The 18020-nt window shown below is 53.4% G+C and overlaps 7 protein-coding genes across 7 annotated transcripts; 3 read left to right on the forward strand and 4 right to left on the reverse strand.

Moving 5' to 3' along the window:
- Nucleotides 1-196: 196 nt before the first annotated feature.
- Z517_12097 (uncharacterized protein) lies at nucleotides 197-814 on the reverse strand (the record flags this gene model as incomplete). Its single annotated transcript, XM_013423677.1, has 4 exons — nucleotides 197-222; nucleotides 275-486; nucleotides 541-764; nucleotides 812-814. The coding sequence occupies 4 exons, from the start codon at nucleotides 812-814 to the stop codon at nucleotides 197-199; spliced, it is 465 nt and encodes a 154-aa protein (XP_013279131.1).
- A 3999-nt stretch (nucleotides 815-4813) lies between these two features.
- On the forward strand, nucleotides 4814-6745 carry Z517_12098 (uncharacterized protein; the record flags this gene model as incomplete). Its single annotated transcript, XM_013423678.1, has 2 exons — nucleotides 4814-4872; nucleotides 4930-6745. 2 exons carry the CDS (start codon nucleotides 4814-4816, stop codon nucleotides 6743-6745), a joined length of 1875 nt encoding a protein of 624 aa, XP_013279132.1.
- Nucleotides 6746-7663: 918 nt separating this feature from the next.
- On the reverse strand, nucleotides 7664-7978 carry Z517_12099 (uncharacterized protein; the record flags this gene model as incomplete). Its single annotated transcript, XM_013423679.1, has 1 exon — nucleotides 7664-7978. One exon carries the CDS (start codon nucleotides 7976-7978, stop codon nucleotides 7664-7666), a length of 315 nt encoding a protein of 104 aa, XP_013279133.1.
- Nucleotides 7979-8587: 609 nt separating this feature from the next.
- Z517_12100 (YbgI/family dinuclear metal center protein) lies at nucleotides 8588-9892 on the forward strand (the record flags this gene model as incomplete). The annotated part of the gene is made up of 1 exon (XM_013423680.1): nucleotides 8588-9892. The coding sequence occupies one exon, from the start codon at nucleotides 8588-8590 to the stop codon at nucleotides 9890-9892; it is 1305 nt and encodes a 434-aa protein (XP_013279134.1).
- A 1790-nt stretch (nucleotides 9893-11682) lies between these two features.
- On the reverse strand, nucleotides 11683-12937 carry Z517_12101 (uncharacterized protein; the record flags this gene model as incomplete). The annotated part of the gene is made up of 2 exons (XM_013423681.1): nucleotides 11683-12536; nucleotides 12625-12937. The coding sequence occupies 2 exons, from the start codon at nucleotides 12935-12937 to the stop codon at nucleotides 11683-11685; spliced, it is 1167 nt and encodes a 388-aa protein (XP_013279135.1).
- A 1900-nt stretch (nucleotides 12938-14837) lies between these two features.
- Z517_12102 (uncharacterized protein) lies at nucleotides 14838-15740 on the reverse strand (the record flags this gene model as incomplete). The annotated part of the gene is made up of 1 exon (XM_013423682.1): nucleotides 14838-15740. One exon carries the CDS (start codon nucleotides 15738-15740, stop codon nucleotides 14838-14840), a length of 903 nt encoding a protein of 300 aa, XP_013279136.1.
- A 743-nt stretch (nucleotides 15741-16483) lies between these two features.
- Nucleotides 16484-17866, forward strand: Z517_12103 (uncharacterized protein; the record flags this gene model as incomplete). Its single annotated transcript, XM_013423683.1, has 3 exons — nucleotides 16484-16547; nucleotides 16610-16924; nucleotides 17000-17866. Coding segments are annotated over 3 exons (1245 nt in total), but the record flags the coding sequence as incomplete, so codon positions are not given.
- Between the last annotated feature and the right edge of the window lie 154 nt (nucleotides 17867-18020).

Below are 18020 nucleotides of genomic sequence, written 5' to 3' on the forward strand. Positions count from 1 at the left end.
TTGAATTTGCTTTTGAGGTTTCAGACATGATGAAATAGAGAACTAAACTTGGTACATGAGCACAGGTAAGATTGTGCTGAACCTATGCCATGTTCCGGTTTGCTCCCCTTCCATTCCACTTCGAGTGTGACATTTGCCATGCTGTTACAGGGTGGCGCATCTATGGTGGTGGTTTCTCTTCTCAGGGTCTCCTGTTCTACAACACCTTCTCGGCAGCAGAGACTGTGAAACTTTAGAAATGATCCCATGATTAAAGGGAAATGGCAAAACTCACTTGTAACCCCCGTGTTGTCGGGCTCAACAGCGGCCTTGACGACCTTGCCATCCTCCGTGATCACAGCATATCGCTTGCTTCGGCCATTGCCCAAGATGCTAGAAGCATCGAACTCCACATCCCAGGCACGAGTGAATTCTCCAGAGGGGTCAGCGAGGAATCGGATGCCGCTCTTCTTTGTCTCATCCAAGCTCTTTGCCCAAGCCTTCATACTGTGGAAGAAGTGAGAAACATGGTGGAAGGAATGGTGTCTCAAGAGCTCTTACACGAAAGCATCGTTCACAGAGACCACAAACACTTTTCCGGCACTCTTCAACTTGTCATTGGCAATGTAACCCGGAATGTGAGTGTCGGAGCAAGAAGGGGAGAATGCAGCGGGGACACCGATGATGAGGCCTTTGCCAGAGCTGAGCTCTTTGGCGAGATTGACCTTGTTGCCGGGGGAGTCCTCGTAGAGGTCGATATTGGGGATGGAATCGCCTTCTTTGACCTGCAAGAATGTCAGTTGGTGTAGAAACGAGGCATAGAGATACACACCATGATTGCGGGTGTCGATGAGAACTGTCTGAAGAGGGGACTGAGAGAAGCGGGACGAAGAGAGGTGGAAGAACGGAAGATGGATCGAGAGAGCATTTATGTGACTGGTGAGATTGAACTGAGTGGGAAAGTATTTGAAATCGGTGGAAGGAACGATTCACTCCAAATTCACTTGCACTTCACTGTTGTGTGCTGTTACCGTTGGTCCTGGGAGCTCTAAAGGCTGCATTCATACTTGTAGCTTCCCCAATGGTTGTGCCAATGCAGGGGCAGGACGACATCATTGCGGGGTAGTCTTTAAGCTGCGAATTGCGGTTGGTGCCGTTGCGCGGGTGCCTCCCTCCCTCCCAAAGCCAACCCACCACAACACTCGAGTCCTGCCCCTACTCGGTATAGGAACGAGTACGAAGGACTTGTAATCCGCTGCAAGAAATGGTCTAGGTGACCCAGTATTGTCTATGATCCCACTGGGTCCCTCGCTCAATCCTACAAGACTGCATCATATATTTGAAATCTTCTGGCTGGCCATGCACATGCAAGTCATCTCCTCGCACAAAGGAGACAGAGGTTGCGGGTCCGGCCCCTCCAATGACAGTATTCACTCGCAAGTCCTGAGACTCGAAAAGTGAAAGTTTCATAAATACCTGCACTACTGACTCCAACCTCAGCGAAAGGTGAGGACTCGAAATCTGAAGTCACCCGGGTTTCGGACAAAGCAGCCTGCAGGAAGTACGCATTACCGAGATGGCCATTTGAGAAGTCCTCTGAACTGGGTCGCATCGCCTCAACGCACTCTCGGATGGCTTACAGCCTCCTTGCGCTCTCCCTCAAAACAAGACCTCGCGACCGAAGCACACGATGTCTAAATCGGCAGTCAGAACACTAGCCATCCAGTAATTCACCTCAAAGTTTGATGTCAAACATTGCGGCACCTGCCAAATTCGCACCCTTTGTGCCAAAACGAGCCCCTGCATCTGTTGCGCTGTCCAAGTCTCTTGTTGCGGTTCCCCGGCCCACGGATTCGGTTCGCGTTGACGGAAGGTCTAGACTCGCCCATTGTTAGACCAACAGAAGAGTTCGGATACTTCCTTGGTGATCGCCTATCCACGAAGCGCAGATTTGGCGTCTAGTTGTCATTTCCCCATCATTGTGAATGGAGCACTGCCCACGAACTTCGGCCTCACCGAGCATGCAGGAAGCTGTCATCTAGAATCGCCAGAAAGGGTTTGACACTGTTTTATCTCACCCAACAGGGAGCGATCAGGAGACAAGGCGTATAGGTCGTCCTGTTGTACCAGGATGGTCTTTCCGCCGGGATGCTTAACCAGTGACTTTCAAAAGGTTACGCTGCCACGACTTTCTCTGGCCAGCATTGGGACGCCTTTCCCAAATCGGACGGAGGAGACGAAGGGGCGATCCGCGATCGCGAGAAAGAAGAAGCGAGCATAGTAGCCCGAACCGACCGGTGGTATTGCTAGGAAGCTAGGAAGCAAAACCCGAAAACAGGGGAAGATCTCAAGCATCAGGGGCGCCAAACAATGCTTAACGCTTTCAAGTACGGGAATGTCTACCAAGTACAAGGTACCTCGTACAAGTATTCGGTCTTTCTAGGCAAAAAACGATTCGGTCGTGAGGACCCACGCTGCTGGCAGGACTTGACCTGTCTTTCTTTGTACCTGCGTATGATGGGGTGAAATTTTTATCACTTGACAAGGCCCTCAAATTGACAGCCCCATTCCTGTCCCGAGTGCAAAGTTCAGGCGGACATTTATGGCACTTGCGGCTTGAGCCATCTCCGTTAAGCCCCCGAGCTTGTTGGGATCGTCATGAGGCGAACGTTTCCACAGTGAGGCTGTCATCCTCGCTCGCGTCAGCGAAGACGCGGTCTTTTTCCTTCGGCTTTTCTTTTAGGCCATCACGACCTGCAGATTGACGACTCTCCGTTGATAGATTGTACTCGTAACCCTGAATCAACAAGGACTGGACAAGCAGCGCAATCAACAAAAGCCTCTGCCTTTCGATCGTTTCAGCGACAAAGAAGAAACTCCACAGAATCCTGGTGGCGATTTCACGCCAATGCCTTTATAGGAATGGTGGAATGTGACAAGTCAAGGTCCATTTCCAACTACGAGTTCCTGTTCTTACTGGCAGGCCGTTATTCTGGTAATCACAAGCCTCATGGTTGCTTTTCTCGGACAGGAAAGCCGCCTTCACCTCCCTAGCCCTGGGAAGTTGGCCAGTTGACAGTTTTCCCCGTCTACAGTGGATCCTGATCAGCCGAAACATTGCGATTTCCGGCTACGAGTTTTGCAGTGTGGCAGACCAAGACAAGCACTGGTGCTCCAGGAAAGTCAATGATCAGCCTGGAAAAGTGTCTTCCTCGCCAGACTGCTCTAGCAGTCGAATGGGATGTTCAGACGGTTCTGTTTTGACGGGGCCTTGGCCCCTTTTTTCCAACTTGATGGTCGATCGCTGTGACACTTGGTTTGGAATGGACAAGTGTGGCCAAGTGAGCGAAAAGAGAGTCTTCGGATCGCCAAATCGGTGCCAAAGCCCATGGCACACTCGTCACATTGGCCAGTCGTGTCCTGGGGAGTGGGTTTTAGCGAATGTGCCCGAGCGGGGAGCTCACGGAAAATTTGGGCTTTGGCCGGGGGTGTTGGACTGCTAGACTCCTGGCTGGGCGCTGGGCTGGTATGATGGAGGGCAAGCCATGGGCAAATTCATCCCTAGTGTGCTAGTTCACGCTTCGGAGTCCCCCCATGGCCATGACCCATTCAGCCCAGCAAACTGTTTGGTGGCTTCCCCCTCTCCTCGATCAGATCCTTTTTCTCCCTCAAGGGCCCCAGAAGCGCCCTATCACTGACCTCCTTGATCGGGTTCCGCATGATTAACTACGAGCACTAGGCCTAAAGGGCCACCAATGAGCCGTACTGGTACACAGTAGTTAACCGAATCTCTCCCCTCTACGGGGTACTTTGTTCTTCGCGCACTGTTAGCCGCACCACATTTTCCCCCCTCCCTTCGCCCCCGGTTCAGCATACAGGGAGATGCGATCCCATGCTCGCCTAAACTGGGTACAATTGTCAATTTTTGATGATGCTGACTGGATGGGCAATGGGAGTTGTCTGGTGTGGTCCACCTTTGCGTCCTCTTTGCATCCTGATAGAGGAGCCCAGCGCCAACGACGCCTCCCAGAACTGCCAGGAAATTCTTTGTACTGGTTGTTCTTCTGCTCGTTTGCTCGTTTTTAGCACTTTCCTCGCTAGGTTCCCAGGCCCCTTTGGTGTTTCCAAGAGCCCGCCTATCCACCCACTCCCTGCATCTTGCACCTTGTAACAGCTGCAGCCAACTTTCTCTTCTCTTGCCCCCCTCCAAACCATCCACCACCCAACTTGGAATCCATTGACCCGTCACCACTTCCGATCCTTCTTCCCCAACACCAAACATCACAGAAACGCAGACACGCAGACAAACTCATCCTCTCCCCATCCCGCACTCGTTGAACGTCCACATTCTATTCAATCGCTGCTATACAATTCTATCATCGCTTTATATCTGAGTAACCTGGCATTCCACGTCATTTGCTCCATATCGCCCTTGGCCCTCCAGAGATCTGGGAATCCTAGACTCATTGCGGCCGAATAGCCGAAATCCAGCATTCTGCACCCTCCAACCTCGAAGCAGCCTCCACCATCCGAGTTTGTCTGTGCCACTCGACCAGCATTCTGCCGCCCAGCACATTCCATTCCAATCATCATTATCTGACGGCGGATCACACATACCTCGCATCCCGCATATTGTGCTTTTGCCGTATTCCAGCACCTTTCGAAACTTGAAAGCGCATCTTTAGCGATGCTGCGGTGATCCGGCATTGTGCAGCAGATTGCAACACCCACGATTGAAAGCCGTCGACGTCCTTGTGGCCCTAATTGAAGTTACATCTCGGAGGGAATCTATCGCACAGAAGAGGAAAATTCGATCTCGAAAAATCACACAAAGATGGACGGCCAGGGTGCAGCGGGAAACAACTCGAGCGACTTTGTGCGCAAGCTGTATAAGTATATCTCCCTCGCAGCCATCATCCGTGATGGCACTCGGAGCTAATTCATGCGCAGAATGCTGGAAGACCCTTCGTACTCTTCGGTAGTCCGTTGGGGCGATGATGGTGACAGCTTTGTGGTATTAGAGAACGAAAAATTCACAAAGTCCATCCTCCCCAAACACTTCAAACACTCCAATTTCGCCAGCTTTGTCCGGCAATTGAACAAATATGATTTCCACAAAGTGCGACAGAACAATGAGGACGGCGGATCATCCATGTACGGCGTCAACGCCTGGGAATTTAAACACCCAGAGTTCCGGCAGCACAACAAGGAGAGTCTGGACAATATCAGACGGAAGGCCCCCGCCCCTCGGAAGCCATCGAGTCTCAACGACGAACAGATTCCCATCCAACAAATCGACCTAATGAACCAACAGATTGTCGCACAGGCCCAGCAAATAGAGTCTCTTGTGACGTGTAACAACCAACTTCAATCCCAGTATCAGATGTTGGCGCTCGAGATCGTCCGACTTCAAAAAACGGTCGTCAATCACGAAAAAGTCATGCAGGATGTCATGATATTCCTGCAATCCGTCGACGCGAAACAGCGCAGAGACAGCAAGCAGCTGTTTGCTCCACCCTCGGACTCTACACAGACAGGCACAACCCTGACCCCCACGAGCCAGAATATGCCTCCCCAGGATGAAGACACACCGGCGTCACCCTTACAACACGCCGCGAAGCTCCTGAACGATATCAATTCCGATGGACAATTTAACATCGCTGCGCTCGAACAGATGAACGCGAACATGCATACCCCACCAGTAGGACAGGACCCTCGATCTGGGCAGTTCCGCGGGCCTAATTCTGCCCCTCCAAGCGGCAGCATGGGTTTCTCAAAGATCAACCCGGCCGAATTAGAGACGGTTGTATATCCGTTGGGGTCAACCAACGGCATTGACCCGCTATCCAGCGAGTACATTAATCACATCCCATACTCGTTACCTCCGAGAGACGGCTCAGATCCACGAGCACAGTTCGCCGACACACGAAAGAAGAGTGGGACAGCGGATCCTGGCTGGAGTCGACCGCCGCGAATTCTTCTGGTCGAAGACGACCCGACCTGCCGTCAGATTGGCGGCAAGTTCTTGCACTCGCTCTCGTGCGTTGTTGATTCGGCTCTCGACGGTTTGGAGGCCGTGAACAAGTTGCAGGAAGGGAACAAGTACGATATGATATTGATGGATATCATCATGCCCAACTTGGATGGTGTGTCCGCCTGTCATATCATCAGACAGTTCGACCGAACCCCCATTATCGCGATGACATCCAACATTCGAGCGGACGACATTTCTATGTATTTCCATCATGGCATGGACGATGTGTTGCCCAAGCCGTTCACGCGAAAATCCCTGGTCGATATGTTGGAGAGATTTTTGCCACATCTCAAGTTGATACCACAAGAGCCGCAGCCAATGTCAGCAACAACTGCGCCATCGGGAGCGGCGTCATCGACGGCTCACTCCGTCCGTGACGATATGTCAGCAGAGGCTTCTCCCGCGGGATCAAGCACGTGGAATTCTCCTAGCCAGTACTCAGGAGTGTCGCCGGTAAACCCCAATATACATTACGGCGGCATGGCACAACAACAACAACACTACATGGACACAAATGGAAACCCGACATCCTTTCCAAACGGGCCACAGACTCCCGTAGGGCTGCGAGGGTCCGGCATGCTCGCGCAGCAGCAGCAGCAGCAGCAGCAGCAGCAGACACACAGAAGAGGTCCGTCGGAAATGGGCGGAGGATCAAATATGGGCAACTCGAATAAACGCCAACGCATATACCCACCCCAAAATCAACCAATGGCTGCGCCAATGCGGCAATGATTATGACAAAACATTTCTAAAGAGGCGGATTACAGCAAGGGATATACATGCATGAGCTCTAGTGCACACGGTAATCTTTGACGATGAGTCGCTCTGGGTCAGATGGGCCTCTTGATCCATTGACATGCCACTCGACCAATGACGCGATCTCGTCTTTCCGACCTTCGAGCCTCAACAGCCCCGCAGGATATCGGCCGAACATTTGAGCGGCGTCGAAGAGTATCAATCGAGTAGAAAGAAGCCCATAAGCTTCCTGCAGGGGTACACAGCGACCCATATCACGACTTGATGAGAGATATAAGGGTGGGGGAAAACCAGGGGCAAGTTTTTGATTTACGATACCTCTTCACGAATGATTTTTGGGTTTGGGGAAGGCCATCGACCTTTTGGTGTTGAATTTTGATCACGGAGAAGCTCATGGGCTTCAACTTTCTCCATGGTCTGTAAAGATGGTACCTGGCGGCGGGTTATATGTGTGATGGTTGTCCCTGGGCTACCGACCTGGGGTTTCCAAGGGAAACATGGAATATAAATCCTGTGGCTCACATGTAGTGAAAGAGGTGTTTTGGTGTACAGAACTATCTAACATCTACCTAGGTATTGTGCGGTAATAATGGGTTTAAAAAAACTATCTGCCCACCAGCTCCAACAACATCTGAAGCTTTGGGCCCAATATCTGGGGTAAATGGTTTTATTCTGATGACTTTCCTTGTCTTGTCCGTCGAGATATCATCTGGGAATGCTCATGGCCAGACTCGAAACAGCCAGCCAGCTCTTTGAATAATAGGCATCCACTTCAACTGATGTAGTAGTACCAGAAAGTGTAGAGTCACGTCCACCTGCAATTGTCATTAATCAGACAGCGAGCTCGGCCCCGGCGAGGTCTATCTCTCCCCCAATTCACGTCCGGATTTTCATTCATCCTATTCTCTCTCTCTCCTTCTCCCACTGCTCCGGGGTCAAGCATCTAGGCGTCCAGGCATGGATAGCCTTGATCTCATCCTTCAACACCCCGTTGACCAGCCGACTCCTTGCCAGTAGTGTTTTCTTCTCGAAGTCTGGGGAAACGATGATGGCGTTAAAGGCTTGCCCGCAACCCCCCGACATATCCTCCATACTGATGTGAGTTATGTTTATGGATTGTTTGAGTTTCTCGGTGAGGAAGTCTGGAGTGATGGGAGGGGAGGAGGATACGGCGACTTCTGCGGCTTCAGTGTCTGTATGCGCAGCCATTGGTGGGGAATTGTTTGTCGAAGAATACGTGAAGGAGCGCAAAGCTGTGACGGAAAAGGAACGCGAGAGAAAGGACCGTGGCCTGAGTCCTGGGCGTCGGTGGGGTGTTTGTCTGGTGATGGTGCTACTTGCGCGGACAATCGTAGTCGTGACTCGGCGGGCCGCTTGCGATGCCAGAGCAGTATAGACTTGCATGGACACGGCTTAGGGCTGAGGAGAAGGGTTCGTGACGGATAGCCGAGTTGGGTGGTGTCTTGTGGTGAAATTGAAGTCTTCTCTTCCAATAGTTGAAGATCAATTACTGATGGTATTGCGAATTGGAAATCAACCCTGGCGGAAAATAATAATTCTCGGTCCCCCAAAGAGCTGCTTCGAAGTGCGTCATCGGAGGGCGGTCCATGAGTTCAGCCTCGCGCCTCTATTTTTCCTGCGACAACCAACGCACCAGCTTCCAATGCCCACATGTTCTTGGACACGACGTGAGCTGGCAGCACATTGACTGATTGGGCCGACAATGTGCTGCCCTCGACTAAGTTTCTGATGCTTCGATTTTTCCTCACTCAAGCTGTCTATATTCCTAAATTCAAAGCTCTCTTGATCCGTCGCAAGATGAGCACCTCTCAACCCCATACCTACAATGTCTCCCCCTTCACCACTGCCGTGGTGTCCTCGATGCGCCGTCTCTACCCTGAGTCACTGGCAGACAAGACCTTCGACAACACAGGTCTGCTGATCGAAGCTCCCTTCATACCCTCTCGGCCTCGGAATCGCAACTCGGTCCTATTGACCGTCGACCTCACTCGAGCAGTCGCAGACGAGGCGATGGAAAACAATCACTCGGTGGTGGTGGCATACCATCCTATAATATTTCGGGGACTCAAGTCCATAACCACGGATGACACCCAGCAGTTGTCCATGACACTGCTGCTTGCGCATGGCATCAGCGTGTATTGTCCGCACACGGCCGTTGACACGGTTCCTGACGGAATGGCCGACTGGCTCTGCGATATTGTGACGGGCAAGATAGACGATCCGGAGCCCGAGGCATATGCAGTGGCTTCAGCTCCATCAGATACAGAAGTCACGACCTCTGAAAGCGACTCAGACATACGTTCCAATCCTTCTACAAAACCCACGTCTCCTTCGGCGCATCACAACGAGGACGCAATGACGGACCCATTCACCACTCCAAGAGCAAAGATGAAGATCTCTCGTCCGAGCCATGCGCGCAGGACCTATTCTAGGCCCGCCCTGCCGCTGCCAACATCTGACTTCCACGCTGCTGTAATCCCTCACACTCGGAGCGTCATTACCCCGTCTCCTCGCGCGTCCCTTGACGCAGCGAACCAATTTACTTCGTCCAGTGTCTACAACTCCTCCAACACTGGGGCTGGGCGGTTGATTGAGTTTTCTTCACCGCAACCCTTGACCCTTCTGATCACCCGCATCGCTCACGCGATCGGCCTTCCCAAAGGCTTTGCGGTGGCCATCCCTCAGGGGAGAAATCTCGACGAGATGGCTATCTCGAGTGTTGCCACATGCCCAGGCAGCGGAGGAGGCGTGGTCCGGGGTTGTAAGGCGGATTTGATATTTACAGGTGAGCTGAGTCACCACGAGGCTTTGGCAGTCATCGAACGAGGTGGCTGTGTTATTTCCTTGTTCCACTCAAACTCCGAGAGAGGGTACCTCTGGAACGTGATGAGGGAAAAGTTGGAGAGGGAACTTAAGGAGGAGTGGGCCAAGATGAGAGGTGAGGAGGCTAGCAAGAGTCGTTTGACCGGGCAGATCAAAGAGATGCTGAATGATGAGAATGTGGAAGTGGTGGTCAGCGAAAGGGATAGAGATCCGTACGGGATTGTGGTCCTGGATGAGACGGCGGTGGAGGGAGTAAGGATTGACGAAGGAAAGAGTTGAGCAGTGAACATCAGAGACACGCCTCTGGAGACGGCCAACAAATCTCCCATGGCTAGGCTGGTCTACGTTGCCATTTCCATCACCACCAGGACCTGGAGTTTTCCTCGTTCCCTGCCACTTGTCAACGAGATTTCGACGATGACCTGTTTGTGCTGACGCATCTTGGTCCTGCTTGCCAGCTAGGTGCCACCTGTCATTGGAGGATGTGTCGACGCATATAATCAGAGGACCCATCACTAAGGCTGCTGCTGGCCGTTAATCTCTACGCCGAATGACGCTTCCTCCTGCTCCATGGCCATGGAGAAGGCCAATTGATACAACCGGTATCACTATCCGCTCGGCTATTTTTGTGGTTCTTCTCTGTCCTCCAATGGCGGCTCTGGCCACAGCCCGATTTCAATCCAACATCAGCCTAGGTTTGGTGACAGTACAAGTATCGCCACTCGAGTTGACATGGGTTCGGATATAGCAAAACGGCACGCAAGAACGAGAGGGACATAGAAGCGGCATGAAAGGAATTGCTTTGTCGGCTTCTAAAGGCACCTACCTAATCTGCCAGATGGTGGGAGAAGAGTTGCGCTGGATTTGCAGGACTTCTTCACTATTCAGCCTGTCGACCATTCGGTTCGAGAAGATTGTTCCTGTTACTCTTGTGATAGCAGCAGAAGCCAACGACTTGGCTCACCTGTTTGAGTCTGATTATCACAGAAGCAGTGTCTTCACAAGCCCCCTGCTACTAATATCTAATGCTCTTAGCAGCTATGTCTTGCTTCAACTCATTCTCCCTTTTCCGGTGTTTCCAGCGCAAGGATATCCCTCCTTTGTTCCTTTTCCTATCCCAGCTTCACTAGGCATCAACAGCTACAGCAACGTTGAATGCAACCCAACTCAACTGCGAACCCCCAGTGCGCTACAAGACGAGACGAGACACCACACTAGCGATGAGCATGGGCATGGATATGGGTACGGGCGCGTTTCTAGCATCTCTCGTCCTGTCCCTCCTCCCGGTCCTCCCGGTCCTCCCCCTCTTCCACCTCACCGCATTCCCCAACCTCCTGTTCCTCCTCGCCATGCCGGTCCTCATCTCGCTCGACCTATCACCGTTTATCGGGCCGGATGACCCCTGGTCCACCGAGTTCTGTCAGAGGTATGTTCGCCCTAACAAAATCGATCGTGGGTTTTGTTGTGGATTATTTGTGTATAGGTATATATGTATATATGCATAGTTATATGCATGCATACATGTGTACATGGCTACGTGGCGACGGTTAACGATGCGGTTGGAGTGATAGCTCGCTCAAGCGCCTACCTTTTCTTTTCGAGTGAAAGGCAACCATGCCGTGTGAGGTGGTCGGGGTCGAGAAGGAAGGAAGCCGTATTTCTCATCCCAATGGAACCATCAACCGGAGGGAGGAAATGGATATCTTTGCATTCACCACATGGTACGAGTCTGGAGGAGGGGAATCGGCTAGCTACATTGGTCGAGGAGTTGCAGAGCTGACCATCTTTAAGGCGAAAGGGTTTGATAGAGAATTTAACGGATTGGTATTTTTGATTTGTGGCCTGTTAAACTCCCCGTGAGCCCCTGACCAGACAGATGCTATCATCACGACATATGCGTTTTTCCGTGCCCGCCAGCCTCCCAGATACCCAGTAGATACCTAGGTGAATATGCCCCTCGTCAAAAAAAAAAAACCTCACAGTTTGCGACGACACTTGGTAGTCAGTATTATCTCATTACTCCCCCTCCCCTCCCCCTCCTCTCCTCTCCTCTCTTAGAAACGTTTTTTTCACGTCCACACCGCCTGGGCCAGGCTGATGGTCGAGTCGTCAAAGTCGTAGTAGACGTAGGCGCTGCGCATAAAAGTGTCGCCGAAGCTGATGACGGACTGGGCCTGGGGGAGGAAGCCGAACAGACAGGTGCCGGACTCGCCGGGTACGGGGACGGCCAGCTCGGAAAAGGGCACCTGGATGGCCACGGCGGGCGTGTACCCTTCGCCGCCGAAGCCGAAGCTGAAGAAGCCGGACGGCATCTCGCACGGCACGAGGTAGTTGCCGTTCGAGTCCGTGTAGACGGAGAAGTAGGTCGCCAGCTCGTTGAACAGGTCCACGGGCAGCACGCTCGTCGTGTACCCCGTGTCCAGGGCGACCGGGTACGAGAACCCCGACTGCGTCAGGTGCGTCGTGCTGCCGTCCGACGTCGTCGCAGACAGGTACGTCCACTCGACCTGCAGCCGCGGCGCCGAGTCCGTGTACGGGATCATGGGCAGCGTGACCAGCGACCCGGCATACTTGGACCCGTCGACCGCGCCGAACAGGATGAACCCGCTCCCGGCCTCCAGGTCGTCGAGGTAGATGCTGTAGGACCGCCGGTCGATCAGGCCCTGCGCTTCCAGGTCGTCCAGCAGCTCCGGGTACTTGACCGCGCTGGCCTCGAGGCCCGCCAGCCCGATGCCCATGATCCCCCGCGTCGTGCCGGCCGCCGACGTGGCCACCGCGAACGTCACGCCCGTCACCGTCGCCGAGCCGAAACCTACCGTGTCGTCGACGTAGTACCCCGAGGCGCTCGTGCCGTCGAAATAGCTCGCCGAGAAGGCTCCCAGGTTTTCGTCGTAGACGTCGGTGCTCGATTCGCTGGGGTCAACTAGTCGCCAAAATGTTAGTCCGAGCAGGTCTGGGTCTTGGACCGAACAATGGTCTTGGTGTGATTGGTTTTTGTGAGGGAAACTTACATATTCCGCCCGTACATGCGCTGCATGACCCAGGCCCGTAGACCCAGATATCGCTGCTCCCCGTGTCGATGCTCAGGGTGATTGTCTGGGCCGGCGTGCCGATATCCAGGTCGACCAGGTACGAGTAGTCGGCGTTTTGGAGCGTGGCGGATACCCACCGACGCTGGAGGTCTCTTGTGACATGGCTCTTTCTCACAGGTAGACGTAGTGATGCCCCTCGTTCGGATTTAGTGGAAGACACAGGTGCGGCTAGGCAGCAGCACTGCGAAAGAAGGATGGCCACGGCGGCGTAAAGCCAAGATCCTGTCCTCATGGTGTGTAAGTGAGTGTCGATGAAAAAGTATGACTTTGTTATGTGATGTGATGTGAAACGAGCGTCAATGGTCGTCTGGTTACTTGCTGTACATACATACATCTAACAAATTCGTAGTCCAAGGGCTGGGGCGTTGGCCCATTGTTATAGAAAGAAAGGCCAGCCTCTCATCTCGCCTTACCGACACGAGCTACGTACGAGTTTGGGATGATATCCTCTATGCCTCTTTCTCTCTCTCTCTCTCTCAGCCCGCTGGTCGCCCAGCCTTTGTGGCAATGCGGCCGCGTGGTAGTGGTAGTGGTCTACTAGAACACCTTGAACAACCGGATCGGAGCAACATGAGGCTGTGGGGAAAGAGAAAGGCAGAAACGTTGGAACCGCAGGGGTATCTGAGGCCGGGCAAGCGGGATAACCTGCATTAGCGGCTTGCGGGCTGTGCAGGGCGCATTTGGTTGCATTGGGGCCGGGGCACAGTCACTGAGAGACTAGATGATTGGATAAAGATGGATAAAGGCTTCGAGGACAAGGGTGGGTTCTTGGTCGGTAAAAGGTGACAAGAGAGCTTGCCGTGCTTGCTCAAAGTCTTGTATGTTGCTTGGTTTCTACATACTTTGTAGAAACAGAAATGGAGATGCGGGACGGGGCGGTGCTGCTAAAGAAAATGTGACAACTTAACTTGTAGCACAGTCAGTAACTTGTACCAGTACAGATCCGAGGACAGACAGATCGAGGCAAGCAAGCAAGTCACCAGGAAAGACGTTCTGGCCCCCATGGGAAAAATCTGATCAGACCTTTGATGATGTACTCGTTATGCTGTCACCTGCCCCTCCTCGACTAGGACTTGTCCGTCTCGCCCGTCTACTTGTAACGCAACGGCTCATCCATCTTCACTGTTCGATCAGGCTGCCAACAACAGGGCTTCTCGAACCAACAAACCCATTTCCCTACGCCGAGAACCAGAAGAGGCACAAGGGGGGAGCCGATCAGAACACCGGTAAAAGGCGGCTTCTACCTTTTGAGTACAGTCACCGGTGACCAAGTACGAGGTACAGCTCGGAGTGTCTCAGGCCGCCTCCCTACCTACCTCGTCTGCAAAAGCCAGCTCCAAGTCTGTGCAACCAATGATCAGACCACACCTGTAGAGGCTTTCGAGGCCAGGAAACTCTGCACCCGACCATGCCCTTGCAGGACTAACTAGACCGAACGAAGCTCATCTTTGCAACCGAACAGGGACCCCGCTGCTTAGATTTTCATTCTCAGCCTCATTGTGATGAGGGGTGGCATGTCAAGCATGTCAAATAGGTTTGTTCTCTCACTCCCAAACTGACCATGGTCTGCCTTGAGGGATGCTTGTTCCTGCATCAACCCGAATCCGAGATACAAATCCCTGGTAACAATCTATGTCGTGACACAGTCGTGGCACTGGGTCCAAAAAAAGAACACTCTTCAGCCTGACTTACTGACTCGCTGTTCACACGGCTCGGCTCCCCCAACAGAGGCGTTGGTTACTTACAAAGGTACCCAACCACGCCAACCACTTGCGTTGGTGGTGCCGCTAACACCGAAACGACGCGAATACGAGAAGAAGTCACTTTTAGGCTTCGGCCTGCCCAGTCCAGATTCCATGTCTTGTGCATGCTTGGGCTTCTTGTCGCACTTTAACCCCGTCCCCAAGACCCAAGGAGCCAAGGATGGTTTGGCGCAGTTTTTAAGTCTTCAGAGGCTGAATTGTCCCCTCACACTCAGTGTGGGTTATATCCTGGTCGAAAAATGTCTCCATCTACAACATTTGTAATGTTGGTTCACAAATGCATCGATCGCTAAACCTGGCAAGGTTCAAAATCCATACTTTACAATAATGCGGCTACCACACAACCCCCCAAACACCAACTTAACCAACCTAGTGTCCGGCGATTCTGATTTTGGCGGACTCAGCTGAGTTCTTCAAGTAACGGCTGGGAAAGAACAGGCGAGGGTTCTGGGTCCGACTTACCAAGGCTAGGCCCGCGCTTCCATTGCTATCCGGCTCTGGTGTCTGCGTGGGTCCTGTGGGTGTTGCGCTGCTTGGTGTGGCCGAGGTAGACTCAGCTACCGACGTGCTGGTCGTTGTGTACCCAATGTAATGGGTGCTAGAAGACGAGTGCGTTTGGGTGGTGGTTGCCGCATTCTTGCACGGTGCGAAATCAACAGATCCAGTGGTGATACTCGAGTACTCTGCGGGCGTGGCCGTGGAAAGATAGGCGAGACAGCCTGCGAACATGGCGTCGTAAAGGTCAGGCTGATACGTGCCGTTGCTGTAGCACAGGCAGCTTGTCTGTCGGCTGAACGCCTCGGTCGAGAAGCCCGGCGTCGCGCTTTCGCACCCAAGCACAATCTCTTCAAAAGCGGAACACGCGTCCGACCCGCTGATGCCGAGGGAGGGTACCGCACTGGATGGTGCCGTGAGGGTACTCGTGTCGGGGCTGTTGCTTGTCGCTGTCGACCCGACGGTCATGGTGATCTCGGAGGGGTCACTCTGCACCTCGAGAAGGCATTGCAACATCGCCGTGTAGCTGGCCAGGGCACAGCAGTTGGCGATAAAGACATAGCCAGAGCATGACTCGCACATGGCAGCTATGCAGTCTGCAGAGTTTGTTTCGCAGACGTCCTGGAGCCCTTGGTTGCTGCAGGTGTAGTTTTGTCGTTTTTCGAGAATGATGCCGAGTTCATGATCGCTGATGTCGGCCGCCACACTGCCCCTGATCAAGATGGAGAGGGAACATGTCTGGAGGACCAACAAGAGTGCACGCAACATGTCGGGCATCGGTACGCTGTGAATGGTGTGTATGTGTGCTTGTACTTGACCAAGTCGTCATTGACGAAAGCCTAAGATATAAGATACGTACACCCGGATATCTGGCTGGGGGACTGACACAGAACCAATCCACCGGTGTCAGATCGGGACTGAAACCACTGTTGCACAAGTGAGTCCAGAACAGACGACTCGAGCCATCAGGCTGCAATGCCAGTCACACACTAGTTTCCACCTTCAAGAAAATATCTCACCCCGATATGGAAGTCCATCGCGCCACACCGAGCACACTGCCATGCGGTTGGGATCCAGAAGCTGTGGTGGTTGTCCACAAAGTCAATACAAAGTCTCCCCGAGTCCCAATCCACAGCGCGTGGCGGAGCGAGCCACTGCGAAGGCTTCCCAAACCGGCTAGTCTGTTCGTATTGCCCAAAATGGGCTTGTTTCCTTCTATTTCATTGGTGGCACCGCTGGCTTCTGGGTCTCTGGCCCACACCCTCACAACCTCACTCACTTGTGCACCGCTCCAAAAGTCCCTTCTCCCTCGACTTTGCCAGCGAGTCTGTGTCGTCCTCTCCGCTCAGCTAGAATTAGAAGACAATGATAGAAAGGTAGGAGAGTGGTTTCAAGATTCATTACAATCATTATTGGACTTTCTACCGTCGCTTTCTTCCCCCATGAAGCTGTGGCTTGTCCAAAAGAGGCCTTCTTCTTCCTGACCCGTTCATCCGTCTTGAACATACCCCTCGACAAGAATGTTCGAAGTTAATCTTACCGTCGGAGAAGTCGCAGGTCTTATCTCTGGGTGCATCTCACTGCGTAAGGCTCATAACCCCCCTGACAACTACCGCTGTTGCTCTGATTTAACTAACACCGAATAGTCCACATATTGATCCCCCTGCTCTTTGCGTTTGTCTTGGTCGGCATCGTCCGCGACCGCTCCTTCGACGCCGTCACATGGTCCTCGATCAGCCATCTCCTCCAGAGTTCGTGGTGGCCGCTGCTGTTGCAGAGCGATGGCGCCGCAGGCAACTTTACGGGCAAAATGGTCCGCTGGCGCGTGTTTGGCATCTCCCTAACCGTGACTCTGGCGACCGTGTGTCTTGTCGTCGCAAACTTTCTCACCCCGAAGCCGCTCTTGGAGAGGATCAATCCGTCTCGCGGGCTGCATGACGTCGAGTTCTTTTACGTCCCAGGTGTGTGAAGTCTGACGACCTCCGCTTGATATAATTCAAAGCTGCAGCGAGCATCAGAGCTAATGTAGTTCACAGACCCCTCGTACTACGGCATGGCGACCCTGGACCGACAGGGCGTCAATAGACGGTGCGGCTGGCAGAAATGGATGGACTGCCCGCACTCCATCTACGACGACCCGGCGGTCAGGAACCGATACCCCAACCACACGGTGATCAACTCGACGATTCCCGACGTGACGCGAGATCTCTTCACCAGCGGGACCAAGATCGGCACCGTCGCCAACCTTCTCGACATCGAGTTCCGCGCCTACAACCTCGTCAACAACTGGTACGTGGACAACAACGCCAGCCGGGCGGTGGGGCGTCTCGAGGTGCTCCCGTCCATGATCCTCAACGAGGGCTACCACCTGGTGAACGGGCTGATCATCGACGCGTTCAGCGGCGGCGTCGGCATCCGCAACCACACCGTGCCCGGCGGGCTCGAGCTCGGCGCGACCTGGACGGAGGACATTCTCTGGATCGTCCCGGAGACGCGGTGCACCAACACGAACCTGAGCCTGCACTTCTCCGTCAACGCCAACGCCTCCAACTCCATGTCTGGCGACGACGGCTTTTTACGGGACGACGGCGGTTTCGCCGACATTCCCGCCTCGATCCCCTCGCCGCGCTGGAACGACCCGGACGACAAGTGGAAGGACGTCGGGGCCACGCCGCAGCTGAAGCGCAGCGCCGACATTCTCGCCTGGTGGAACAACCAGTTCGTCGTGCAGGTGCTCAACATCACCACCTCGGAACGCGGGGACGTGTACGCCGGCCAATTCAACACGTTTGGCTATCTCAGCGAGCCCGGTGCCATCAAGATCAGTAGCATGGACGGCATGTTCCTCGACGACATTTATTACAAGAGGCAGGCGACGCTGGAGTCCAAGTTTAAAGATTACGGTACGTACGTACAGTACATACATCTGTCGGTTTCCTTTCCTTTCCCCCCCCCCCCCCCCCCAAGTTTATATGGTACCTTTGTTTACCTACCTACCTCTCTGCCTCCCTCCCTCCCTACCCACTGTACGTACATGCATATGCATTATGATCTCGA

This window comes from Fonsecaea pedrosoi, assembly GCF_000835455.1.
Source record: "Fonsecaea pedrosoi CBS 271.37 unplaced genomic scaffold supercont1.8, whole genome shotgun sequence".
NCBI classification, from domain to species: domain Eukaryota; kingdom Fungi; phylum Ascomycota; class Eurotiomycetes; order Chaetothyriales; family Herpotrichiellaceae; genus Fonsecaea; species Fonsecaea pedrosoi.